The 27,686-nt window shown below is 41.0% G+C and overlaps 1 protein-coding gene across 4 annotated transcripts in view; it reads left to right on the forward strand.

Moving 5' to 3' along the window:
* MRRF (mitochondrial ribosome recycling factor) overlaps window positions 1-27,686 on the forward strand; it is a 56,374-nt gene that overhangs the window by 5,728 nt on the left and 22,960 nt on the right. For all 4 annotated transcript variants that reach the window (XM_079927111.1, XM_079927110.1, XM_079927112.1 and 1 more), the window contains 3 exons: window positions 6,215-6,370; window positions 10,565-10,683; window positions 17,819-17,910. In XM_079927111.1, the coding sequence (XP_079783237.1) occupies window positions 6,215-6,370; window positions 10,565-10,683; window positions 17,819-17,910 (367 nt within the window). The remainder of the gene's footprint in view (window positions 1-6,214; window positions 6,371-10,564; window positions 10,684-17,818; window positions 17,911-27,686) is intronic.

Consider the following 27,686-nt stretch of genomic DNA (forward strand, 5'->3'; position numbering starts at 1 on the left):
GTTATGTCTTCCATACTGGACCCTGTGAGGTCTATGTCTTTCTTGTTTAGCAACTAACAGGGCCTGACACATAGTATGTATCAAAAAATTTTGTTGAAGGAATGAATGAGTGACAGAAAATTGTCAAGCAGACCTGCTATTTGCAGTGGTGGGTCAGGGATTCCACTCCTAAGGATGGTGCTTGAAATACCCTACTGAATATTTTTCCCACTGCTTTTCTTTTATGGTTTCATGCAGACCTTTTCCTTTTCTGTTAATAGGAAAATTAACAAGTTGCCAAAAGAACTTTAATGCATAGAAGCCTTATATTCAGTTAATAACTTTGATCTATAGGTTGCATTATATTTTTTAAATTCACATACATTTAATAATTTAATTTGATCCTTATAATTATCCATTGAAGGAATTGTAATTATCCAGTGAAGAAATTCTTCTAATTACCTAGTGAAGCACAGAGCTCACCATTTTGCAAATGAGGAAACTGAGGTCCATATGTAAGACATTTGCCCATGATCATACCGAGTTAGTGGCAGGACTGGAATCCAGGTCTCCTGATGTCCACAGCATTGCAGTATTCAAGTGCACTAGACGTTAGCTGCAGCGTGTAAGCAGCATCTTTTCATATTTCATTGGCTATTCAGTTTTTGTCTTCTTTGATTGCCTCCTAAAAAGTTGGTTGACTTTTTCCTTTAGATTTATTGGATTCTTTCTATATTAGGAATGCTAATCCTTTGTTGATTGTATATGTTGCAAGTATCTACTTTGCCTTTTTACTTTATGATGTCTTTCATTGAACATAAGTTTCAATGTAGTCATATTTTTCAGTTCTTTCTTTTTTCATTTGTGCTTTTTCTGTCTTAACAAACCCTCAGCTATCTGAAAGTCATAAAGCTATTCTTCTGTATTTTCTTCTAAATCTTTTAAAGGTTTTTACTTTCCACATTTGGGTTTTTAATCCATATGGAATTTATTTCTGAATATGATGTGAGGTAGGGAATCTATTTTATTTCTTTTTAAAATGGATAATAAGTGTGTCAACCTCACTTATTGAGTAGCCCTTCTTTACTCCCAGATTTGTAATGCTTCCTCTGTCATATGTCAGGTTTCTTTATAGGTATGATTTATATCTGAGTTCTTGATGTGTTGAACTACTCATCTCTCCCTGCACTAAATTCCTTAATGCCTGAATCACAAGTCTTGAATCTAGTGGTACAAATCTTTCCCCTCAGAACACGCTAGCTTTTTCTTTTCCTTCTTCTTGGCCTTTTGCTCTTCTCTATGAAACTTGTATTGTCAGGTTTTCTCCATAAAGATCTTGCACAGTTCTTTAATCAGGTTTATTTCTAGGCTATCATCATTTTTGTCACTTTTGTATATGATGTTTTTTAAAGTAAATTTTTGAGTGATGTACACAGAAAAGTGCATACATACATTGTAAGTGTATGGCTCAGTGAATTTTCACAAAGTGAACACAACCATGTAACCATCACCCAGATTAAGATATAGAACGTCACTTGTACTCTGGAAGCTTCCCTCATGTCCTTTTAAGTTGTCACCCTTCAAAAGACAGGCCCCTCTCTTGACTTTACCACCACAGATTTGTTTTGCCCTTTTTGAACTCAAGATGTATTCTTTCATGCCTGGCTTCCTTTGATAGCAATCTACATGTGAGATTTGTCCATGTTGTTGCCTGTAGTAGTTGTTGGTACATTTTTATTTCTTTATAGTACCCCAGTGAATGCGTATACCACGATTTATCTGTGTTTTCTATAGTTGATGGATATTTGAATTGCTTCCAGTTTTGAGCTAAAATAAATAGTGCTGCTATGAACATGCATTTTGATGCCCATGTGTATGCCTTTCTGTTGGGTGTATACCAAGAGGAGGATTGCTGAGCCTTCGGTTATGCATATATTAAGTTTCAGTTCAGTTTCAGAACATACAATTCTCCAAAGTAGTCATGTCAGGTTACACTCCTTCCCAGAGTGTTTTAGCTTTCTATTTGCTAAGTACCCACTGTATGCTTGTGAACACTTGGTATGGTCAGCCTTTTTAATTTTAGCCATTCTGATGGGTGTGCATTTATATCTCATTATGGTTTTAATTTATATTTCATTGATGAATAATGATGGTGAGCACCTTTTATTTGCTTATTGGTTATTTGGATATCCTCTTTCCAGTCTTTTGCCCATTTAAAAAAATTGACTTGTAAGAATTGTAATGTATTCTAAAGATAAGACTTCTGCATATATATATGTATTGCTGATAATAATTGCCTTTTCACAGTGTTTTTTTAATGAACAGAAGTTCTTAATTTTAATGTAGACCAATTTATCAATCTTTATCGAGTAGTGCTCTTTTTTTCCTTTTTAAGAAATTTTCCCCTACCTTAAGGTCATAAATATATTCTGTGTTATTTTATACAAGATTCATTGTTTTAAGTTTATATCTTTTTAAAAATTGTGTTTTCTATTTGGTTGCTGGTGAATAGGAATACTTTTTTTTTTTCTTTTTTGGCCGCACCATGCAGCTTTCAGGGTCTCAGTTCCCTGGCCAGGGATTGAACCCAGGCCACGGCAGTGAAAGCCCAGAATCCTAACCACTAGGCCACCAGGAAACTCCCCGATTTTCTCTTTGTTCTTGAGTTAGTTTTAGTAAATTATATGTTTATAGGAAGTTCTTGGCATAAAGTTGTTCATAATAGTCTCTTAAGATTATTAAAATCTCTACTGTTTTGGTGACTGTGTCCCCTTTTTCTTTCTTAGTATTATTTATTTGTGTCTACTTCCCTTTTTAAAAATAATTAATTTATTTATTTATTTTTGGCTGACTTGCGTCTTCGTTGCTGCACACGGGCTTTCTCTAGTTGCATCAAGTGGGGGCTACTCTTCCTTGCGGTGCGCGGGCTTCTCATTGCTGTGGCTTCACTTGTTGCGCAGCATGAGCTCTAGGTGTGCGGGCTTCAGTAGTTGTGGCCCGTGGGCTCAGTAGTTGTGGCTTGCGGGCTCTAGAGCACAGGCTCAGTAGTTGTGGCGCATAGGCTTAGTTGCTCTGCAGCATGTGGGATCTTCCCAGACCAGGGATCGAACCCATGTCCCCTGCATTGGCAGGCAGATTCTTAACCACTGCGCCACCAGGGAAGTCCCTACTTCCCTTTTTTAATCAATTATTTTTGACAGAAGTTTGTCAATTTTACACACCTTTTTAGAAAAAGAGCTTTTGATTTTTTTGATCTCTCTTTTTTAAAACTTTATTGACTTCTGTTCTATATCGTTTACTTCCTCCCATGATCTTGTTCTTTTTATATCCTTTGAGCTGGACAGTTAGTTCATTAATTTTCGACTTCTTTTCTTGTAAGCATTTAAGACTGTAAATTTATAAATACAACTTTAGGTACTTCCTACAAGTTTTTGTTGTGTAGTATTTTTATTATTGTCATTTTAAATATTTTAAAATTCCACTGTGCATTTTTCTTCAGTCCATAAGTAGTTTTGAAGCTCAGAATTGTTATATCTTTCTGGTGAATTTTTTCTGTTTTTATGAAGTGCTCCTCATTGTTTCTAATAATGCATTTTGTTGTAAAATCAATTTTGTCTTAATATAACTACACCAGCCTTCTTTTGATTAATATTTGCTAGGGTTATAATTTTCTCATGCCCATACATTAAACTTTCTGTGAGCTTATATTTTTGTAAAATCTCTTGTATATATTATATACGACTAGGTTAAAAAAAATCTTACTGAGAGTCTCTAACTTTTAACTGGTTCTTTGGTCTGGGTACTTGTATTTCTATTATTTTGTACTACCTCTTTATTGAGGTTTTCTTTGTTTCTTCTTTTCTCCTTTCTATTGAATTAATCAGGTTTCTTTATTCTTTTTTCATCTCTGCTGATTTGGAAGGTATACATTCTATTTCTTATTGTTTTGGTGGTTACTTTTAATTTCTTTTCTATGTTTTTATAAAAATAAAGCACCTAGGGCTTCCCTGGTGGCGCAGTGGTTGAGAGTCCGCCTGCCGATGCAGGGGACACGGGTTCGTGCCCCGGTCCGGGAAGATCCCACATGCCGTGGAGTGGCTGGGCCCGTGAGCCATGGCCGCTGAGCCTGCGCGTCCGGAGCCTGTGCTCCGCAACGGGAGAGGCCACAACAGTGAGAGGCCCGCGTACCGCAAAAAAATAAATAAATAAAAAATAAAGCACCTATGGAAAAGTGCAGCTATCATAAGAAAATAATAATAAGCTTGATAATTTTCACTTATATAATTTTTACTTATGTAATCAGCACCCAAACCAAAAACCAGAGCATTCCCAGCATGTCAAAAGTGCCCTTTTGCTCCCTTTTAGTAACTTACCACCCTCTACCCTTTGCAGGTAACTATTATTCTAACTACTAATGATATAGTTTTATCTGTTATACTGTTTAGTATATGTTATTGTACCTGGATTTTGCACTGTACAGTCTGGATTCTTGTGTCTAGCCACTTTGCTTAACATCATGTTTGTGAGATTCATTTAAATTCTTCTTTGTAGTTGTAGATCTTTTCTTCTTATGGTTGTATAGTATTTCATTCATAAAGAATATTTATCCATTCTAATATTGATGGGCATAACTTAAAATTTTTAACATGCATACTTGGTTTAACACTAAAGTTGAAGATATTATTTCCATTGTTTCTAGCTTCTGTTGTTGCTCTTGGAAATTATTTCTAGCTTCTATTGTCGCTATTATTCTAAATTTTGATCCTTTATGGATAATTTGTCTTTTCTCTGGCTGTTTTCACAATCTCTTTGTCCTTGGTTTTCTGCATTCACAAAATGTCTAGGTGTGAATTTACCTAGAATTTTATTATCCTGTTTGGAACTTGTGTTTCTAAATCTGAAGATTCACCTCTTTCATCAGTTCTGACAATTCTAAGCCATTAGCCCGTTAACTTAAGACCAGTGAGATTTCAAGCAAGATGGTGATACAAGCAAGTAAATGTTCAAAAAAAAAAATCACTCTGCTGCTAACTGGTTGGTTACTTTGGGCAAAACATTTAAATGGCTTGTGCCTCAAATTTCTCATCTGTAAAACGGGGACAATAATAATCTCTGTTCTTCCTAAATCAGAGAGCTGCTTTGAATATCTAAAAGAAGAATGTACTTGAAATTGCATTGCAAATTGTAATATGGTATATAAATAGCTCAGGATCTAGCTCACTGTAGATGTTCAATAAAATTTGTTGTGAATGATCTCAATCAGTATTTGTTGAATTCTTAATAAATAAACTAGTGTAGGATAATATTATTTAAATATTTTTATTCTTTTTCTCCTTCCCACACCCTCCTTAAAGAAATGCAAGACTATTTGTGATACTCACGGGAGTGATCTATGTATGCATATACACATTATAGGTGCATATGAAAAATCGCTATGATGGTTTAGATATAAATTAGAATTTTATTCAGTTCTCAGTATTGTTGCTTTCTAAAATATAAGCCATTGTCACTACTACCGGCGGTGTTTAATGTTGCTAAGCTACTGTTGTTTTTTTTGTCTGTACCAGCCATCAGATACTTTGCATATCCTTGTCTTAGGATTCATTTTTAAATGAATTAATATATTTTATGTATCTCCAATTACATTTTATGAAGACAATTTAATGGAAATTTCATGGGTTTAAAATTAGGCACATCTGGGACCAAACCTTGTCTTTACTATTTCATGACCTTGTGACATTAGGCAAAGTCACTCTACCTTTCTCACCTTCTGGTTATTTTTCTGAAAAATAAGGAATTCATTCACTTATGGAGTGTCTGCCATGTGGATAGTGCTCTTTTAGGTATTTGAATTACTTAATTTGTGTCCTTGCAGCAACCTGGCAGTATAGATATTATTCCTGTTTCATAGGAAAGGAACCTGATATCAGAGAAGTAGAGTAACTTGCTCAAGGTCATAAAGGTCGTATGCATTATAGCGCATATTTTCACCTGGGTGTCTCATTATAAAACCTGTGCCTTCACTAATATCTGAGAAAGTGCTTTGTGTGATGCTGGGTCCCAGGTTGACAGTAAGTGTAGGCTCTTTTTTAGGGCCTACACTTAGTGACAATGTTCTGTAATTTTCTAGCACTTGGCTTTTTTCCCTGCACATAGTAGGTACTTCTTAACTCATTGTTTATTGTCTCTGTTTATGCTGCTGTTTTTTTTTATTCATTGAATGTTGACTTTCTAGCCAAAGGGAAAGGACAGTCCCAAACCAGAATGAATCTTAACACTGCCTTGGTTGAGGATATAATCAGCTTGGAAGAGGTGGATGAAGAAATGAAGTCGGTGATAGAAGCGCTCAAGGATAATTTCAATAAGACTGTCAATATAAGGACCTCACCAGGTTAGTGACTGAACCTGTGTTTTGGAGAGGGGCGTAGTGGCAAAAACATCGCTTTGGCAGAGCTGGGTTTTAGTCCTAGCTTTATCACTTACTAATGGGTGACCATGGGCAGTTACTTCTCTGGTTTTCAGTTTCCTTGTCTAATTCCTACCTTCTAGCTTTGGGATGGGTAAATAAATGAGGTAACATGTGCAATCGTTCTAGCACAGTGCCCAGCACATGTTAACACTACATTTATCCATTTAGCAAATACTTGCCTGCTATGAACTAGGCGTTGTGCTGGTATAAAGTGAACAAAATAGGTATGGTCTTTGCTCTCATGGAATAATACTCTCAAAAAATGGAAATTTTATTATTGCTGTACTCTCTACACTTGTAGGTATTTAGTTTCATAGTAACTGACATCTTTGGTCTGATTTTTCCAATTTGTTCTATTTGGCCGTTCTTATCGCTTACTGGGAACCAACTGGCTGCAGACCTGCCCACCTGAGGCATTTCTGTACCCCTGAGCTTGACCAGGAAGATTCCGTTTGGGTTAATAACTTCCTGAAAGTGGCTTTCCTAAGTGGGAAATGTCAGAACTGTCTAGGAGAACTGTTTGCAGATGTGATGGAAGAAGTGAGTTGTCAGCTAATGGTGCAGGCAGGCAGGAAAAATCCAATTGCTGTTAAATTGGCCTTTTGGAAATTGTCATCATCCTAGAGTCAAGCCCGGGACCCCCTCGGAAAGTATCTGTGGGAGCTTGCACTGCTCCCACTCACATCTTGCTTGGGGTAGTTCACAAGGAAACTAGAAAGTATTTCATGAACTTGTTCTTAAGAAAACCAAGTGAAAAGTATACGGCTTCATTTATAAACACCAGCAGAAACATACAGAGTTCAGAGACGAGATCCAGTGTGAAACCAGAAGACCATTCCGTCATTTGTCAGCCCTGGACTGGGGCATTTCTGCCTTTGCTGACAGTAGAGCGTGCCATTCAATCTCTCCCAACTGTTTATTTTAAACTTGCTTATTATTTTAGGTATGAAGCTGATAAAGTGCTTTGTCTCCCCTGTGCTTTCTGGCCTGTTAACATTCTGCAGCCGAAACCAGAGAGCAGTTTGAGAGGAGCTCAGGGAGAAATGTGATACTTAAAATTAGCCAGCAAGCTCCACTCTTGTTGAACTTAAAAAGATGATGGGCCTGGAAAGAGGTTGGGAGTGTAATTTGTTAAATGTTAACCTCTGCGAAAATGAGGGGCAGGAATGAGGCTGAGGGAGATTCTCGCTGGGGACAGATTGAGGGAAAAGGATTTGATGCATTATGTCGATACGGATTTAGGGAATGGGAACCACCACAACTGCGTACTGAAAAGCCCATGTTGGGACTTCTGTGGCAAAGGATCTTATGGCAAATCAGGAAGGCTGAATTAAGATCCGTTTTCAGAAGGCCTCCCATTGGTATTTCCTCTTTGCTTCTTTCTCTTCAGGGTTATGTCTGTGCAATGTTCTGTGTAGAAATTTGGGCCATGAAGAGACTTGGGTGAAACAGGCTAAATAGACTGGCTAAAGACTTAGCCAGTCTTTTATTTTATTTTATTTTTTTGCCAGATTCTTCCATACCATCTTTCATTACTATCTGAACCAGCAGGCACTTTTCCTCTTACACGTCCATCTACCAGCAGTTTCTGTCTCCAAGATAGTTGATTGCTTTTAATAGTTGTCTAGGCCCTCCCTGGTGGTGCAGTGGTTGAGAGTCCGCCTGCCGATGCAGGGGACACGGGTTTGTGCCCCGGTCCGGGAAGATCCCACATGCCGCGGAGCGGCTGGGCCCGTGAGCCATGGCTGCTGAGCCTGCGTGTCTGGAGCCTGTGCTCCGCAACGGGAGAGGCCACAACAGTGAGAGGCCCACGTACCGCCAAAAAAAAAAAAAAAAAAAAGTTGTCTAGAATACAGATTTATTTCTTTGTTCATTCTTGTCCTCTCATTCATTCATCCATCCATCCGTACATTCATTTATTCATCAAAGCATTATTGAGCACTTATTCTGTGCTGATTAATAGGTGCTGTAGATACAGAGAGAAAAGACATTGTCCCCACCTTCCAAGAGCCTAGATCCTAATCTGAAGGGATAGACAAGTAAACCAACATGTGTAAAACCATATAGCAAAGCAGAGTGGTGAAGACCATGGCTTTGGAGTTGATCAGACCTGGGTTTGAATTCAGCTCCATTGTTAAGAGCTCTTGTGACCTTGGACAAGTTATACTCTGTGCCTCAGTTTCCACATCTGTAAAATGGTGGCACTGTCTCATAGGGTTATTGTGATAATGAAAGCAAATAAATTACAGAAAGCATTTAGCACTATGTCTTGCCATGGGAAGTGTTCAGTAAATATTGGTTGCCATTATTGTAGAAGTGTGCATAGGATCCTCGGGAGCCCATAAAGGCTTTGTAATCCAGCCTAGGAGGTCAGACAGGATTTCTGAGATTAGATACAATCATAGCTGAGTGTTAAGGAGTGAGCAGGAGTTAGCTGAGCAGAGAAGGGCATCCTCAGTAGAAGGATCCTGAGGCAAGAGAGAACAGGCTGTATTAGAGAAATTGTAAGTAGGTTAGTTTGGTTAAAATATAGGAGAAAGTTGAAAAGTAATAATAATAGCATTTATTGGGCACTTACATATGCCAGGACACAATTATAAGTGCTTTCCATAAACTCTTTCATTTAACCCTCATAACAACTCTGTGAGAGAAGTATGATTTTAATGCCCCATTTAGAAATCAGGAAACAGACGCCCAAAAGGTTGAAGGGACCTTCCTAAGGTCACACAGTCAGGAAGTGGCAGGGTTGGTATTTGAACCCAGGTCACTGGTTTTCAGAATCATGGACTTTTCCAGATTGAAGCCAGTGGTGTCAACAGCCTTCTATCTTGTGATGGTGAATTGAATACTGTGCTTCAAATCAGATCTTTGGGCCATGGTATGGTACTGCATTATTCTAACAACAATTTGCTGGGACAACTCCCAATTTGTTTAAAATACTGACCTCCAGCCCCCGACCCTTTACTCTTTGTGTATCAGAATGAGCCATCTGTGAGTGGTTCTTAAAGTGAATGGTAATGTTTCCTTTTAGTTTTCATTTGCATAGGAAATCAGGGAGTTTGAATAACACCCCTTTTCCATCTGTAACTATATACTTGCCTTCTTGACAAGAAAATTTTGCCCAGGGTTTTCCATAATTCAGATAGAGACAAAGATCAGATCCAGGATAACAGTGAAGTGGTAATAGTTGGTGGGGTTTTTTTGTTTGTTTTATGTTTTTTGTTTGTTTTTCTTCCTAAAGGGAATCTAAGTGCCAAAATCAAGGTGGTATCAGGGAGCAGTTCCAAACCTGGCTGCATGTCAGAATCATGTGGTGATCTTAGAAAAACTACAAGCTCCCCCAAAATCACAGGCTCCCAAGCCCCTGCAGAATCAGGCTGTCTGGGGGTGGGGCCGAGGAATCTACGTGAAAAAGCTCCTGACGCACAACCAAATTTGAATTCCACTGATAAGGGAAAGAGCCTTGATTAGAATTGGAAGTAAGCACACCTGGGTTGGAGCTTGGCTCTTCCTCCTTTTCCTTTCGTTAGCTCTGTGATTTGGCCCATTTAACCTCCCCAAGTCTCTTTCTCTGGTGTCAAGTGGAGACAGTGATAGTGTTACAGACTAGTTGTGAAAACTAAAAGGCCTAATAAGTGGTTAACTATTTTTATGTTTATTTTTTGGTGCCTGTGGTGTACTTGCTTGTTTATATTTAGTTATAATCCTCACTTTAATCCTGTATTTTTTAATTGAGTTGGAAACCGAGGTACCGAGAACATGACTAACTTGCCTGAGGTTTCATGTTAGTAAATGGCAGTGTTGCTGGAGGGGTGACCAGCTCTTTCCAGTCTCAGCTCTCAAAGTCATGTGTCACAGGAAACCGCTCAGGGCCAGGCAGACCAGGACTGTTGGCTACCCTGGTGCTGGTAAGCAGTTGCAACCTAGTTTTGTCAACATTTCAAAGCTCTTTCCATCACGTGGCACCACGGCTCCTGTGGAAGCCCCTTGAACCATCTTTGCCACATTAGTAAGGGATCCCTAAACATTAGTTGAATCTGAATTGATAGAGACTTAGATGTGGGGCTACTAAAGTCCTTCTGAATTCGAAGACCCTTTATTTCATTTTTCTTTTAGGATCCCTTGATCATATCACTGTGGTAACTGCTGATGGGAAACTTGCTCTAAACCAGATTGGCCAGATCTCCATGAAGTCGCCACAGCTGATTTTGGTGAATATGGCCAGCTTCCCAGAGGTAAGGTGGCCTTGCTAAAGGGGTCCCTCTCCATGGTCTCTTTTGGAATGCAGGAGGCTGAGTCGAGTCAGGAGAACGTGTTCCCTCTAGTTTGGGATGAACCAAGAGAGAAGGCATAATAATGGGAATTTCAGGATAAGAAAAGCTCTCTTCCTGTTTGTAAATTCCTTTTCTGTTTAACTCAAACACTATAGAGTCCAGGCAAGTAATTTGAATACTGACACGGGCCTCATCTAAGACAAACGGTAGTGGCAGTGCAGTGATGGAAGGGCCGGGGTAAACTAGCTCCCGTGCCCTGTCTGAAGGGAGCAGCCTTTGCCCAGCTATTGCTGATCCTTCCCGGGCAGAAATGCAGGCCTGGTCATTAGATATTACCAGGCGTTAAGGTGTTTGTTTACAGAAGAAGCCAGTAACCCCAATTTTTATGTAAGATCTTTGTTAAATGTTGATAACTAATGCCCTTTTTTGTGTGTTTTGTTTTAAGACTATGACAAAACCTAATGGGCCACGTTTGCTCTGTGGGCCACCAGTCTGTGACTTTTGCATTAGTATTTGGAGCAGACCTTCCAGGAATTCACATTCCTTTCAAACTGGACTGACCATTGCAGAATATTGCACAGAGCACAGTGCTTCCAAGGCTGGAAGGTGGGTTGCATTAGATCATTGCAACCTGGAGGCTATGATTTTAAGTCTGGTTGAGGAAGGTAAATGGGTTTTTCCTTATTGGTCCAGTAAGAATTGACCTGGGTTGGGAATCCTTGAGGACCTGGAATCTGGTCCCACCTGTCCCGCCAGCTGGCTGTTTGACCTTGTGTAGGTTGTGTCACTTTCTGGGTCTCCCATTTCCTCACCGGTTAATATGAGGTAAAGGAATCTGAAGTCTCTCCCTATTCCGATGGTCTGTTTCAGTAGTTCTAGCCCAAAGACAGAGACCAAAGTTGAAGCTGCTGGATTTGACAAACTGGGCTAGAGATATGAGTAAGAGAAAGCCCTTGCTATGAGCAGGCTGTTTCAAATCGGAGGGCTCTTGTAGCTGATGTGCTAGGCACATTTGTGAGGGGTATTACTCACTCCTCCACCAATCTATTCTCTATACTGCAGCCTGAGCGAACTTGTAAAGATGTCTGTTGGATTATGTCATTCCCAGGCACCGAGTTTATCAGTGGCTTCAAGTAATCTTTAAATAAAAGATGACTGTGGCCTAGAAGGCTTTGCATGAAATGGCCCCTGCCTGTCTCTGCAGATTCTCCAGTCTTGTGCCGCTGTCACCCTTGCACACGGCTCTAGCCGCACTAGCCTTTCAACTCCTCAAACCCTTTGCGTCCTCAGGGCCTTTGCATATGCTCTTTCCTTTGCTCGGGACACTCTTGTCTGGCTAATTGCTACTCATGTTTTGGATCAGAGCTTACATATTACTTTCTCAGGGAAGTCTTCCCTAATCTACCCAATCCCAATTATTCCTCCACATTTACCACTTTTATACAGCCCAGTTCTTTTTCTTCATTGTACTTGTCATTATCAATAGTTATACAGTTTTTTACATCTTAATTTTCCAGCTCACTTTCACTAGATTGTAAGCTTGGAATGTAGGAATCATATCTAACTTGCTCTGACTTACGCCTAACACTGTGCCTGACACATGGATGCACTCAGTAAATTTTCCTCAAACGGTTGAATACTTGTCATTAGGTTGATGGAAGGGAGACACTCATTCCTGGTGTTACCGAGGAACAGAGTAATGGACAAAAAGGGAACTGTCAGCTCTTTGCCTTTCTGGCCCCTCTGAACCACTGAGGCCTCTCTGCCTTGTTCATCTAATCCCACAGGCACTGCGGGCCAATTTAGGGAATAGCCTCCTAATTACACAGTTTGAAGACCTCATCAGGCAGATTGCTTTTCAGAGCCAGCCACTTCTGTTATTAAATAGCAAATGGCATTCACAGAAGAAGCACCTGATTGGCCACCAGAGCATCTTATGAGGCAGGAGGAGGTATTAACAGCTTAATTTTTTCTTAGGAAGTTGGAGTATATCTTCATTTTTCAAGCAAAGCATCTTTGCCATTTCTCCAAGTTGAAATTCTGTGGGTTTTGAAAAAAAAACATTTACAGTCATCTCACTAGAGAGGTTCTTTACAAGGACAGAGTGAGGAAGTGTGAGTTACATTGTCTTTTGAATTCCTTTATCTCATCTGGTGTATATATTAAACAAATAGCTCTAACTAAACATTTCCTTCCTCCAGTTTAGAAGCTGTCCATGCAGTACCCAGGTTTATAGCTTCAAAATGCTGAGCTAATCCTCACTGTGTTTATATAATTCCTTTCTGTTTTATATGCGGTTGGCTTTCTTTTCAAACCTGAGCATTTCTGTGTCATGCCCTAGAGACATGATGCAGATTTACATGCAGAATCTTTTCAGATACATCAAGGACAGAAAACTGCGTTGCATTTGTTAAGCATGTGTCCTGCTTGATAAATGATGCAGTTGCTGCCTTCCATAAACTTGCCTGCAGCTAGAGTTAATGATTGGAAAAAAAGAAGGGAGTAAAAAAACCACAGCATGATTTGAACAAGGCAAATGAAAAAAAAATTCTGCAGGCTCCATTATTGCTCTTGTGGCAGTAAGAAAGCAAGTGTGTGGTGAGCGTCTACGGTGTGACCAGGCACTGCTTTCTCATGTTTTGCTTCATGTGATCAACACGGATACTCTTTATTTTATTATTATCTTTATCATTAAAAAGTGTTTTTATTTATTTAATTAATTAATTTTTTTACATCTTTACTGGAGTATAATTGCTTTACAATGGTGTGTTAGTTTCTGCTTTATAACAAAGTGAATCAGCTATACTTATACATATATCCCCATATCTCTTCCCTCTTGCGTCTCCCTCCCTCCCACCCTCCCTATCCCACCCCTCTAGGTGGTCACCAAGCACCGAGCTGATCTCCCTGTGCTATGCAGCTGCTTCCCACTAGCTGTCTATTTTACATTTGGTAGTGTATATATGTCCATGCCACTCTCTCACTTTGTCCCAGCTTCCCCTTCCCCTTTCCTGTGTCCTCAGGTCCATTCTCTAGTAGGTCTGCGTCTTTATTCCTGTCCTGCCCCTAGGTTCTTCATGACCATTTTTTTTTTTTTTTTTTTAGATTCCGTATATATGTGTTAGCATACGGTATTTGTTTTTCTCTTTCTGACTTACTTCACTCTGTATGACAGCCTCTAGGTCCATCCACCTCACTACAAATAACTCAATTTCGTTTCCTTTTATGGCTGAGTAATATTCCATTGTATATATGTGCCACATCTTCTTTATCCATTCATCTGTTGATGGACACTTAAGTTGCTTCCATGTCCTGGCTGTTGTAAATAGAACTGCAGTTAACATTGTGGTACATGACTCTTTTTGAATTATGGTTTTCTCAGGGTATATGCCCAGTAGTGGGATTGCTGGATCATATGGTAATTCTATTTTTAGTTTTTTAAGGAACCTCCTTACTGTTCTCCATAGCGTCTGTATCAATTTACATTCCCACCAACAGTGCAAGAGGGTTCCCTTTTCTCCACACCCTCTCCAGCATTTATTGTTTGTAGATTTTTTGAGGATGGCCATGCTGACTGGTGTGAGATGATATCTCATTGTAGTTTTGATTTGCATTTCTCTAATGATTAATGATGTTGAGCATTCTTTCATGTGTTTGTTGGCAATCTGTATATTTTCTTTGGAGAAATGTCTATTTAGGTCTTCTGCCATTTTTGGATTGGGTTGTTTGTTTTTTTGATATTGAGCTGCATGAGCTGCTTGTAAATTTTGGAGATTAATCCTTTGTCAGTTGCTTCATTTGCAAATATTTTCTCCCATTCTGAGGGTTGTCTTTCCATCTTGTTTATGGTTTCCTTTGCTGTGCAAAAGCTTTTACGGATACTTTTTAAAATTAAAGTTTATTGCATTTTATAAATGAGGGAACTGAGGCTCAGAGAAGTAGAATCTCTTCTGCAGGTTCACGCTGCTGTGGTAAAGCCAAGATTTGAGCATGGGTCTGTTGGACTCTAAAGGCTGTGCTCCTTTCACCATCCATTCGTTAATTCCACAAATATTTTTTAGTCCCTGCAAGTCAGCTGTTGACTGGAACCCAGATTGTCAAGGATTTGTTCACCTGTCTACAAAAGTTTCATCATCTTTTGTCCTGTAGCGTAGACACGCACATAGACGCGAATGAGTTAGATTTATTAGTTTAAGAACAGTAATAGCAGACATTGCTAATTGATTGCAGCACGCTTGCCTGCCTGACCCCAGGTGGGGTCTGTGATCTTTCTCGACCCAGTACTCCAAGCAGCTGCAACCAGTGAGTCAGTGTTATCACTGGAGAGCAGCCTACTGGTGGGCATCCCTTCAAAGAGGGGGTAAAAGCTAGGAGAGGGAAATGCGATAGAAATAGGTGCCTTTTTGTCTGAACCACGAGTAGTTCAGAAGTCATGTTGGGAAAATGACTATAATTCCCTAAGTTTCTGTATCCTTCCATATCAAACTAAAATATACATGTTTAGAGTATTTTAGAACTACCTCTTTTAGTAGATACCTTTGCAAATGAAACCCCTCTTGGTTCACATTTTTTCTGCATGTGAAAGGACACAGAACATGTATAAAATAGTATAAAATAAGGGTTTTTTTGTGTGTGGGGGGGTTATAAACATGAAGTAAAAGTAAGGAGATGAGTTTTTCTAGCAGGTCTGAGTCAGTGCATAACATACTTACTCAACAAGCTTTTACTGAGCACTTAGCACGCACTAGGCCCTGAGCCTTGGACTGGGACTATGTAAATACTGAGACATAGTTCCTGCCCAGCTTGGAAGCAGCAGTGGGTACTCCCTTGCTTGCCTGGGAAGGCTGTGTGGCAACACTTGGGTCAGAGTGTGAGAGGAGGGTGGTGGTGGTGGGATGATCCAGCTGAGTTATCAGTCAGTCAGTGAGAAGCTTCAGAAAAGGAAGGTTAGGAGACTGGAAATCAGGCCGCTCCTTCCAAGTGGTCATTCTCCTTTTATTGGGAACTTTAGAAATCTGTGTTTCATTTTATATGGACGATGGCAGTTTTCTTGCAGAGGAAAATTTCATTTCTTCATCCAGCTCTTTTATTTACCTTGGCCATCCCCTTTATACACCAGACCTAGTTCCAAATTCTTTTTGGCTATTAGAAAAAAATCAAATTCCCTGTGCCACAATTACTGAATACGTTGAGCTAGGGGATCTGGAAGGTAACGGAGACAAAGTAACATCACTGGATGGAGTGGTCACTGGCAGCATGATGAGCGAGGTCTTCACTCCCTTGCTCTTGGTTTTCAGGGACTGTATCTCTGTATGAGGGATGTGACCTTTACCAGCAGGTCTCTGCATTCGTAAGGAAGGGACTGTACCCGGTTATGTCCAAGGTCCCTTCCAGCTCCAGTAGTCTATGGTCAGAGGTACATTTTAAGAATTTACAGTTTTAAGCAGTGGACACACTGTTAAATTCTGTAGCCCGAGGGGATGATCTGTCTGCATGTGGAATGCGGGTTTGTCTTTTTGACCTTATGATAACGTGTCATGTCCCTGTAGAATTCAGGTCATTCAAAAATGAAAGGGATGAGGTTTTTAGGCACTCCCTTAAAAAACAAAACAAAACCTGGGAAAGTAAAATAGGTGTGCAACACACCCCATTTATTTAAACCAGAAAGTCTAGGGAGGAGCTCAAGGCCGGGAATTGGCTCTGTGAATCCAAGCAATGTGGATTGGCTCTGGTCAAACCTAAAATTCTTTTGAAAATGTCAGAGGCCTTGTTTTCATGAATTCCACATTGTCATGCCAGTGAAATTATCTGTCTTCCACACTGCTTTCTTTTATGCTTTAGGATTGCAAGCCAGGTGTGGTTATAATGTTGCTTGAGGTGAGATGAGGCACTTGGGGAAATCAGCGTACCAGTGTGCCACCTGGCACGTTAGAGAGCAAGGCTGTGTCAGAAGAGACCCTGGAGGATGTCAGGACAGCAGTGCATCAGGGAATAATATTCAGTATTCTGAAATAAGCCATAATGGAAAAGAATATGAAAATGTATGACTGAATCACTTCGCTGTACAGCAGAAGTTAACACAACATTGTAAAACAACTATACTTCAATAAAATAAATTTAAAAAAAAAAAGAAAAAGAAAAGAGGGACTTCCCTGGCGGTGCGATGGTTAAGACTCTGCGCTTCCACTGCAGGGGGCATGGGTTTGATCCCTGTTCGGAGAAGTGAGATCCTGCATCCCGCATGCCTCGTGGTGCAGTCACAAAAAAAAAAAAAAAAAAAAAGACAGCAGTGCATCAGCTAAGTGATGATATCAGCTCGTCGTTATTTGGGGGTTTTGTGCGTTCTTCATTTATTGAATACGTTTATATAATAGCGCCCCTTACCTGGGTGTTACAGGCACCCAGGCACAGAACAAGATGCGTGGCTCATGTTACCTCATTTAATCCTCTTTGAGGTACAGTACCGCAGGGTCTCAGATTACAGCATGGAGGCTCAGAGGAGTCAGGCTTGTTGCCCAGGGTCACATGGTTAGCAGAGCTGGGATTTGAGCTGAGATCTTTCACGCTACCTTTCTTGGTGCACACACCAGCAGAGATTCATTGCTCATGCCAAAACATGAGTGAGGTTGGTGTGAGCATAGATGCGAATGAGTTAAATTTATTTACTCATTTCAAATCGGCACTGGTATATTTTGAGTGTAAAATGTCAACTGGAATTTTTAATGTATAAAATCTTTCAGCTGCCTTTACACCAGTCTTTGCACAGATCAGCCCTCCTCCCTTGAGGATTTATTGTGGTTTTGATTTGTGTTGCCTCAAACCATTGAAATCTTTTCAAAGAAGCAGAGCTGTTTTCTTTTTCTTTTTTCTTTCTCTTTGCTTTTTCCCTCCCGCAGTACACTAGTACCAGGAGTGGACATAGTTTGCTATTCAGCTTGATCAAAGCACTCTACACCAATGTAACTTCCTGATCTTACTGGTAACAGAACTAAATGTTTCCATGTTCTGCCAAGATGGGTTGCCAGTTATCGATGGAGGGCTTGCATCTGGTAATAATTATTTACTAATTCTGTTTACCTTTTGATCTGGTTTTCAGTGTACAGCTGCAGCTATCAAGGCTATAAGAGAAAGTGGAATGAATCTGAACCCAGAAGTGGAAGAGACGCTAATTCGGGTACCCATTCCCAAGTACGTCTGGCTGAAATTCACATATTTTGACGTAATGGGGCAGTTGTCTTTGGAAGGAAACCAACACGCCATGATCCTGTTAGACCGATAGGGTACTTCACCTGTACGTCTCATCTTGGCAGACTCCAGCATCTTTTGAGATCCGGTTTACTTATTCAGATGCGGCAGTGAATCTGACAAAGTTCTTGTCCTCATGTATTTTACATTCTGATTGGGAAGATAGGACACATAGAGAAACTCATTCCAAATAATGAAATGCTGTGAGGAAAGAAAAGGCAATGTGATCCAGTAGAGGGTGCCCTGATGAGAGTGATGGTGGCAGGGACAGCTTTAGCTGGGGAGGACTCTAAGGGAAGTCACATTTTTACTGACAGTTGAATAATGAGGAAGAGCCAGCCTAGGGGAAGAGCTTTCCAGGCAGAGTGAACAGATAGCCCAAAGGCCCTGAGTCCGAAAGATTCCCGACACTTGTAATCTCTAACCCAAGTTCCTTGAAGAGTCGTTTTCCCATTAATCCTCACTTGTTGAAGAATTTTAGGCGTAAGAACAGAATATTGTTAATTACGTAAATATATAGAACTTAGAGTTTCAAATGCATAAAATGTATGTTTATTTTTGAATTTAAAAAGAAATGATAAGACCTTAGTATATTTGATGAAGAGAAAGCCCTTGTGTCTGAAACTCAGTGAGGGAGGGAAAGAGTGGGGCTGGGGGTGATGGGCTGGTGAGAGGAGGTGCTTCAGGCGTTACAGGCCGTGGTGAGGGGTGTGGGCTGTGCTCTCATTGTAGTGGGAAGCCATTGGAAGCACTTAAGCAGAGGAGTGATATGATCTGATGTTGACTTTTCGGAGGTCTCTCTGGCTGCCAATTAACAAGTGGAATGTAGGGAGACAGGGCAGACGCAGGGCGCACAGTCGGGAGGCCACTGCAGTAGTCCAGGTGAGATATAAATCTTCTCAGATTCCATAGCAGGCAGAATCAGTTTCTCCTTCTGTAATTTCATTTCTTAGTTGTTTCCAAACCCCTGTTCCTACACAGTGCCTCACATCTAGCAAGTCCCAAATAAGTGTTGAATTCATTCATTCAGTCACTCAACAAATATTTATTAAGCACTAACTACATGCCAGGCCCTTTCCTAGTTGTTGAGATAGTGCAGTAAACAAACAACAAGAAGTCCCCATCCTCCCAGGGCTTTCTTTATTGTCGAGTAGGCACAGCAAAAAGAAAAACAAATAAATATGTAATGTAATGTCAGGTGATGATAAGGACTATGAAGAAAAATCAGCAGGCTAAGGGGATAGAGAGAGTTGGGGGTTTTATTGTAGGCAGGAAGGTTCAGGAAGGAAGTGACGTTGGAGCAGAGACCTAAGTGAAATGAATGAATGAAGCTTCCAAATAACTAGAAGAGAAGTGGAGTGTGACACTTGTTGAGTCATTGTGTGCCACACTTCATCCTGTATTCCTTTATATAGATTGCCTCATTTGTCACGCAATCTCTGTGAAGTAGGTTTTTCCCCAGGTGTGGAAATTTAGGCTCAGAGAGGTAAAGTAATATCTCTGAGGTCACACAGCTTATGCTGAAGCTGAGACCTAAACCCCGGTTTAGTTGATTCTAACGCCTCATGATGTACCCATGCTAGCAACAAGAATTAGTACCAACACTGAGAGTCCAGGAACTTTCCCACTGAACTTGTTTCTTGCTTTATGGCCAGAAAATGGCCTCCTTATTCCATTGTGTACTCGGTACTCTGTAAGTCAGAATCAACACTCTGCTTTGAAATCATGTTAATTGGGAGCAATATAACCTAGTGTTTAAGAAGCAAATAAACCTGAGTTCAAGTCCAGTACCTGTTTGCTTGGTTAGTTCATTGATTTGCTTGGCAAATTTTCTACAGATGTGTAATGTTCCAGCCTCTGTGCTGGGCGCTGGGGACGTACGTGGACCTGATGTTTGCCTTTGTGGAATTCAAGGCTGTGCCGGGCCCCTTGTTTATATTACTGGCAGCTTACTTGTGGAGTTTACTCTTACCCACAGTTTATAGATGAAAATATTGAAATTCAGAGAAGTTAAGAGACTTGCTGAAGATCACGTGGCCAGTTAGTAGCAGTCAGGATTTGAATCCTGAGTTTTTCTGTTACCAAGTCCAGGCTCTTTCTCCTGCACTCTCTATATAGATGGGTAATTCTGGAAAGTGCCAAGTGTACTCATGGACATCAGAAGCAAGACTTGCAAGTGGAATGGCTAGTAGTCAGCAGCTTTATCTTTTCCTTCTTGCTCTCCTGTCTGTGAAATCTTGGAAAAGCCACTTAACCTCCCTGAGCCTTGGGTTCCTGATGCACAGGATGGAGGGGTTGTTCTCAGTGGTCTGCCAGGTCCCTTCTGGAGCTCCAGAATGCCGTGATGCTGTGAATTTATGCCACTAAATGCTCGTTGCTGACTTGGATTCTTCTTAGAGTGGCCCATTGTAGATCATGTGTTTCTTTCAAAGAGCTCGTTGATATAATGTGCACCTCTGCAGCCCCACACGAGTTAATGATTGCCCTTGTGCATTGTATATAAGTTTGAAAGATCAGTGCGTTTAACTTGAATTTCCAAAGACACGGGGATCTGTTACATTATATTTTGCATTATTTTATGTTGGTTAATGGGCGTAATCCAAGAGAAAGTTGACGGACCAAAACCGTCTGCTCCTGCAAACCTCATTTTTTATATACTTTCTTTCCTTTGACAAGGTGGTAAGGTCATGAGGCCCCTCACTGAATTATACGTTTGGTAGTTTTCCAGATAAAAAATGAATGATCTGTTCTTTATTATGGAGGCTGTGTCATGTGAGAGGATAAAGGCTGATTTAGATGTAAAGGGGACCAAGGTTTTTATTTGGTTTTGGCAGTAACTTCCATCTGACTCTGGGCACGTCACCCCAACAGCTTGCTGCCTTCTAGCTCCTTATTTGTAAAATAAATGAAATAACACATAATGATAGCTAGAGCTTTGGTGAGATTAGCAGAGAAAATAGATTAAGTAGCGTGATCTCCTTAGAGGAAAGAAGCTATATAAATGTAAGATACTAATATTATTTCAGTAGACATAAATTTTTCCATATATACATAATTTTACTTTAGGAGAAAAGGAAGGAGTGAGAACGGGGACTGATATGTTGAGTACCTACTACGTGCCAGGAACTGTTAGGTGCTTGACATATACAGGAAAAGTGGAAAAGTCTAACGGTTAAATTTGTGCCTTGTATCACAAAAGCATGAAACTGAGCTCTGACTCTTCTGCTTTTTAGCTGTGTGACAATGGCAACTGTCTCTACCTCTCTGAATCTCAGAGAGCTCTTCTGTAAAATATTTATGGGACTGGCCTTATATAGTTATTGGGAGATTTCAGTGAGATAATGTGCACAAAGCTTTTGATGTTTAGCAAGCACCCAGTTAATGCTAGCGAATGTTCCTTCGTTCCTTTTCATAAATAGATAGGCGCATCCCTCCCTTCAAAGGATGGGGAAACTGAGATTCCAAGAGGTGAGGCATTGGCTCCAGGTCACACAGCTGGTAATTGGCAAAGCTGCAAGGAGGAAAATAACACACTAAAGCTTATGGTGGGAGTTTGGGAGGTGGGAGGGAATCAGAAGCATAAATTCCCATGATCAGTTTCTGATGCTAAAATTTCAAGTTTAGTTCTATAAAAATTTACCTTTCCTGGGCTTCCCTGGTGGCGCAGTGGTTGAGAATCTGCCTGCTAATGCAGGGGACATGGGTTCGAGCCCTGGTCTGGGAGGATCCCACATGCCGCGGAGCAACTGGGCCCGTGAGCCACAACTACTGAGCCTGCGCGTCTGGAGCCTGTGCTCCGCAACAAGAGAGGCCGAGATAGTGAGAGGCCCGCGCACCGCGATGAAGAGTGGCCCCCGCTTGCTACAACTAGAGAAAGCCCTCGCACAGAAACGAAGACCCAACACAGCAAAAATAAATAAATTAATTAATAAACTCCTACCCCCAACATCTTAAAAAAAAAAAAATTTACCTTCCCTGGTTGATTGTGATTCTTCCTCTGCCTGAGGATAGTCTGCAAGTTTGCTTTTTTGCCTTCACTCTGGATGCTGCCCAGAGCTAAGTTGTATTTTCAGTTGCAACAGATCTCACCTGGTACCTCACCCTCATCACACTCCTCTGATTCTTATATTCTTATTTAAATGAGTCTACTGAGTACGTGACTCTTCCTATAATCTGCCTCTGATCATTTTGGGAGGTAGGCGGAGAATAAATCCTAAAGCCATAACAGGTCAAACTCGGAGCCTGGGTGGTGCCTATCACCAAGCCTTCTTTTCAGAGCCTCTGCGAATCCAGCTGTGTGTGTGGCTGTGTGCACGTTTTTCTCCTGGCTGTCCTCAGTAAAATGACATTGGACCTTACAGGCTCTGGGTTACATTCGTCCGCAGTGACACTGTGTATAGCTTTTGTTTTCTTCTCTGGCCAGTGTTCTTCCGTTTAGAGCCGTCCGTCAACTGGACGGATTCTTTGAACATTCCTGTTAATCAAGATTCACTGAAATAGTTTCTTCTATTTTTCTTTCTTATTTATGTAATCAAGTTCTGGGTCCTATTTATAAACCACCTGCACTACAGGTGTAATGCCTGGAGGTACTGTGCTGAATGCTTGAGGGTTTCTCCCTGAATTCTCACACCACCGCTCTGAAGTTGGGAGACTGCTCTTGTGCCCACTTGCCTAACGGAAGACCTGAAGCTCCCAGGAGTCAGTGCCCGCTGTCATAGGGCTACCAAGGGGCAGAAGCACGACGGAACTCAGGTCTTATTTACTGCCTTTTTCCCTGTTCTTTTCTCCGGATAGCAGCTTTTTCTGGTGTATCAGTCTTCCACTTCTTAATCAGGGACCCTGAAACGTTTTGAGCAGTTTATTTTGATCAGAGGCCCCACCCCATTCACATCTTCATTGTGCCCCAAACAAACAAACAAATACTCCCTTACTTAACTGTTTTACCAAATATTGATGAGAAAACCACACGAAGTAGAATGAGGGTGCTTTGGTTTGAGAACACTGAGTTCATGTCTGGCTTTAAAGAAAGCTGTGAGGAATCATGATTTCACCGAAGAAATGAAAGTGCTTAAGATTGACTCATTCCCCCCACGAAGCTACATCCTTCCTGGATTGTCCTCCTCTTTCATTATTTCTTGTCAGTGTCTGCGTTGGTTTTGCTTTAAGTAGGATTAAATAAACAAGTACCTCCATCCTGTTCTCCATAGGGCACTACTTTTAGCACCGTGATTTTCCAGATTTTTTTTCTGTTCAACTTCAGACGTGTAAATCTCCTTCTCCATCTTTCTTATAATGGTATGGGATTATATTACACGCACTCTTATGCAGTTGCTTTTCTTTCCTTTTTTTAAAAACTTATTTATTTATTTATTTTTGGCTGTGTTGGGTCTTCGTTGCTGCACGCAGGCTTTCTTCTAGTTACAGTGAACGGGGGTTACTCTTCGTTGTGGTGCATGGGCTTCTCATTGCAGTGGCTTCTCTTGTTGCAGAGCATGGGCTCTAAGCGCCTGGGCTTCAGTAGTTGCGGCACGTGGGCTCAGTAGTTGTGGCTCGCGGGCTCTAGAGCGCAGGCTCAGTAGTTGTGGCGCACGGGCTTAGTTGCTCCACGGCATGTGGGGTCTTCCCGGACCAGGGCTCGAACCCGTGTCCCCTGCATTGGCAGGCAGATTCTTAACCACAGTGCCACCAGGGAAGTCCCTGCAGTTCCTTTTTTTTAACTTAATGTGTCATTGCTCTCTCTGAGGAGAGTTCTTCCTTACTCTTTTTAAGGGATACGTAGTGCTTGCGTGTTACATATAACATTAAATCGTTCTCAATTGTTGAATATCTTGGTCATTTAAAATTTTTTCTCTTTTACTAACAGTGTCATAATGATCTCCTAAGGATCTTCCTGTTCTTCTGCTGGGAGTGGGAAGTGGTAGAGGCGGGACTGTAACTGGGGAAGAAGTGAATGGAATGTGGGGGGCCTTGGTGTAGCTTTTGTTCCTTGATTGTCTCAGTGCTTGTTTGCACCAGTGTGCTGCATATTGCTGAGCTTCTTGGAGACATGGACACTTCAGGGCCAGACAACCATCCGCAACACACCCGAGTGACCCCTCCAGTGGTCCTCAGAGCCAAACTTGACGTCACTCTCTTACGAAACCCCATTGATATTTGAAGGGCCTTCCTGGCTCACTGCATGGCAATAATAATATTAAGCAAAGTGACTACTTACTGAGTGCAAACTATATTCTAGGCCTTATGCTATATTATTTAAGTCATTCTGTTATTCCCTATTTTTTATACATGAGCTAAGTAAGCCTGAGAGAGGTTAAATAACTTGTTCAGGTTCATTAAGCTAATAACGATAGAGTTGTGCAGGATTTAAATATGGGTCTGCTTGACATCAAAGTCTATTCTTAACGTCTATGGACCTCTGAGAGCACTTTTTCTTTTTGTAATAAGGGGCAGTAATTGGTATTTTAAAATTTAATTATATACCAACCCAAAGCGTGTGGAGCATAAATGGCCAAAGCTCAAATCAGGATGCATAACCTGAAGTAAGTTTATGGGCCACTTTCTGGTGTGAGAAGCACTCTGGAATATAAAGTATTTTTTTTTAACTTTATTGAGGTGTAACTTACATACAAAAAATGAACCCATTTCAAGTGTACATGATGATGAATTTTGACAAATATAGGTCAAATATATATCTTGACTGTAACCACCATCTCAGTCACGTTATAGACCAGTTCGGTCGTCCTGAAAGTTCCCCATGACCCTTTGCAAGTCCTCTGGCCCCAGGTGACCACCTAACTGCGTTTATGAGAATATAAAGTTTTTATGCTGAAATGTGAAACTTCTAGGGTATTTGTAAATTTATTCAGCAGATATTTATTAGCACCTACTATGTGTCAGGCATAGTTCTAGACATGGAGGACACAGCAGTGAATAAGCTAGACAAAGCCTCTGCCTTTGTGGAACTTCTACTGGGGAAATGGACAGTAACACACACAGGCAGTGTGTGTGTCAGCTGGCCATATTTTTCTCTATGTGGAGAAAAATAAGGCAGTGAAAAAAAATAAAGGATGTCATAGATGGGGCTAGTGAGTTGGTGTAGTTTTAAGTAGTGTGTTCATGGCAGGCTTCGGGGGAAGGTGATAACTGAGCAGAGAACTGAGGACATGAGAGAGCAGACTAGGCTTGTATTCAGCACTAAGGCAGAGGAAGCAGCAAGTGCAGAAGCCCTGAGGTGAGAGTCCACCTAGGGTGTTCAGGGAATAGTGAGAGCACTCATGTGTCTGTAGCAGAACAAGGGAGGGGAGAGAAATAGGAGATGAGGCCAGAGTGAAATGGAGAGGCCAATACCATGTAAAGTCTTTCTATTAGTCAGTGTTCTCCAGAGAAAAAGAACCAACAGGGTATATATCTCTCCATACACCCACACACGTGTATACATACATATATGTAGATAGATGTATGTAGGGGTGTGTGTGTGTGTGTGTGTGTGTGTGTGTGTGTGTGTGTAAAGAGACTTATTACAAAGAATTGGCTCATGTGAATATGGAGGCTGACAAGTCCCAAGATCTGCCGTCTTGGGAGACAAACTGGGGACTCAGGAGAGCTGATGGTGTGGGTCTGATCTGAGCCTGAAGTGCCTGAGAACCAGGAGAACCGATGGTGTAGTTCCAGTCCAAAGGCCAGGAGGCTTGAGACCCAGGAAGTGCCGATGTTTCAGTTTGAGTCGAAAGCAGGGAAAAACCATTGTTCCAGCTTGAAGGCAGTCAGGCAGGAGGAATTCCTTCTTATTCAGGGGAATTCCCTATAATTTTTGTTTTAATGCAGGCCTTCAACCGATTGAATGAGGCCCACCTATATCAGGGAGGGCAGTCTGCTTTACTCAGTCTATTGATTTAAATGTTCAACTCATCCAAAAACACCCTCATAGAAGCACCCAGAATAATGTTTTATCAAATATCTGGGCACACTTGTGACATATAAAATTAACCATCATAGTCCTAATAGACCCTCATAAGGATTTTGGCTTCTACTTGGAGTGAAATGTGAAGTCACTGGAGGATTTTGAGCTAGGGAGGGATATGATCTGATTTAGGTTTTGAAAGAGTCATTCTGCCTTCTATTTTGAGAATTATACTGTAGGAAGGCGAGGGTGAAAGCAGGGACTGGTTAGGAGCTATTGTAGTAATCTAGGTATGGTGCCTGGACTAGTGTGGTAATGGTGTTGGTTAGAAGTGGTCAAGATTCTGGATACATTTTAAAGGAAAAGCTGCCAGGATTTGCTGACAGATTGGTTGTAAATTTAGGAAGAAGGAACTCAAAGATGACTTCAAGGTTTTTTGGCCTGAGCAACTGGAAGGATGGCGTTGCCATTTACTGAGCTAGGGCAGATGTGGGAGGACAGGCTGGGTGTGAGGGAAGAGCAGGTTTTGTCCATATTTATTCTGAGATTCTACTAGATATCCAAGTGGAGAGGTCAAGTAGGCTGCTAGGTATGTAAGTTTAGAGTTCTGGTGACAGGTGTGGGCTCAAGAGAGAAATCTGGGAAGCATGAACATGTAGAAGAAGCCATGAAATTAGATGAGATTATTTTAGAGAGTAAATACCGATAATGAAGAGAAGGGTTTGGGAACTGAGCCTTGGACAGTCCACATCAAGGTTTATGGGTTAGGGTGATAAGGAGGAACCAGCAAGAGAGACTGAGCGTAAGTGGCCAGAGAACTAGGAGAGTGTGGCGTCCTGGAAACAAAGGAATTGTTTTAAAGGGGAAGGACTCATCAGCTACACCAGATATCGCTGATCGGTCAAGGAGGAGAAGGTCTAAGAATTGATCATTGGATTTAGCAACATGATTTATTTATCAGTTAATCTCTGGGTATAAAGGAAAGCACAAAGGCTTTGGGGTTAGACAGACCTAGGTTCAAATCCCTGTTATCTCATTCTCTGGGTATATCAGCTTGGGTCCTCTGAAAACAGATGCCAGGACAGAATTAGATGTGCAAGAGATTTATGGGCAGAAAGGCCTGTGAAAGAGACAGGGTGCAGGTCTGCCACTGGTGAAGAAAGGAAAAGAGGAGGACTGGGTAGAAGACACCTCACACTGCAGTGCATTTCTGAGAAGGTCAGCCGGGCTGATGGTGCGTTCCTGAGCGAAGATTGCCCGTCAAAGGAGTCCCTGTGCCACGGGTGGCCATTGGCTGACAGTGGCCTGGGGAATGTGCTCACTGTAGTGACCTTGGGCAAGTCATTAACTTCTGGAAGCTTCAGCCTCCTTATCTGTAAAATGGGCGTTATTTCTATGATTTTTTTGAAGAATAATGGGATATTATATGTGATACTCCTAGTGTGAGGCCTGGTGTGTCATAAACTTTAATTCCTTTTTCTTACAGTATTTGTTATTATCTAATTCTCCTGGTTAAGGAGTTCTTGGAAACATTCTTTTTCTGATTATTTGGGAGTAAAACCAACGATATTTTCTTTCTGTTTGCTGACTGCTCTTTCAGTCCTTAACACTCTCTTTCCCTCTTTTCCTCACTAGCCCCCTCCCCCAGCCCCATGTTCATTTTTTTTTTCCTGTCTTTTCCTCCATTTTTAGGGGTGGGAGGACTTGAGTCATTATGTTGTAATTATCTTGGAATTTAAGTTGCTCAGGAACGCTGTAGTTTGTTTGTTAATGAGTACTTGGTTTGTTCTTTGAATATGAATTGTGGTGACCAAGACCT

The sequence above is a fragment of the Stenella coeruleoalba genome (assembly GCF_951394435.1).
Source record: "Stenella coeruleoalba genome assembly, chromosome: 7".
NCBI classification, from domain to species: Eukaryota; Metazoa; Chordata; class Mammalia; order Artiodactyla; family Delphinidae; genus Stenella; species Stenella coeruleoalba.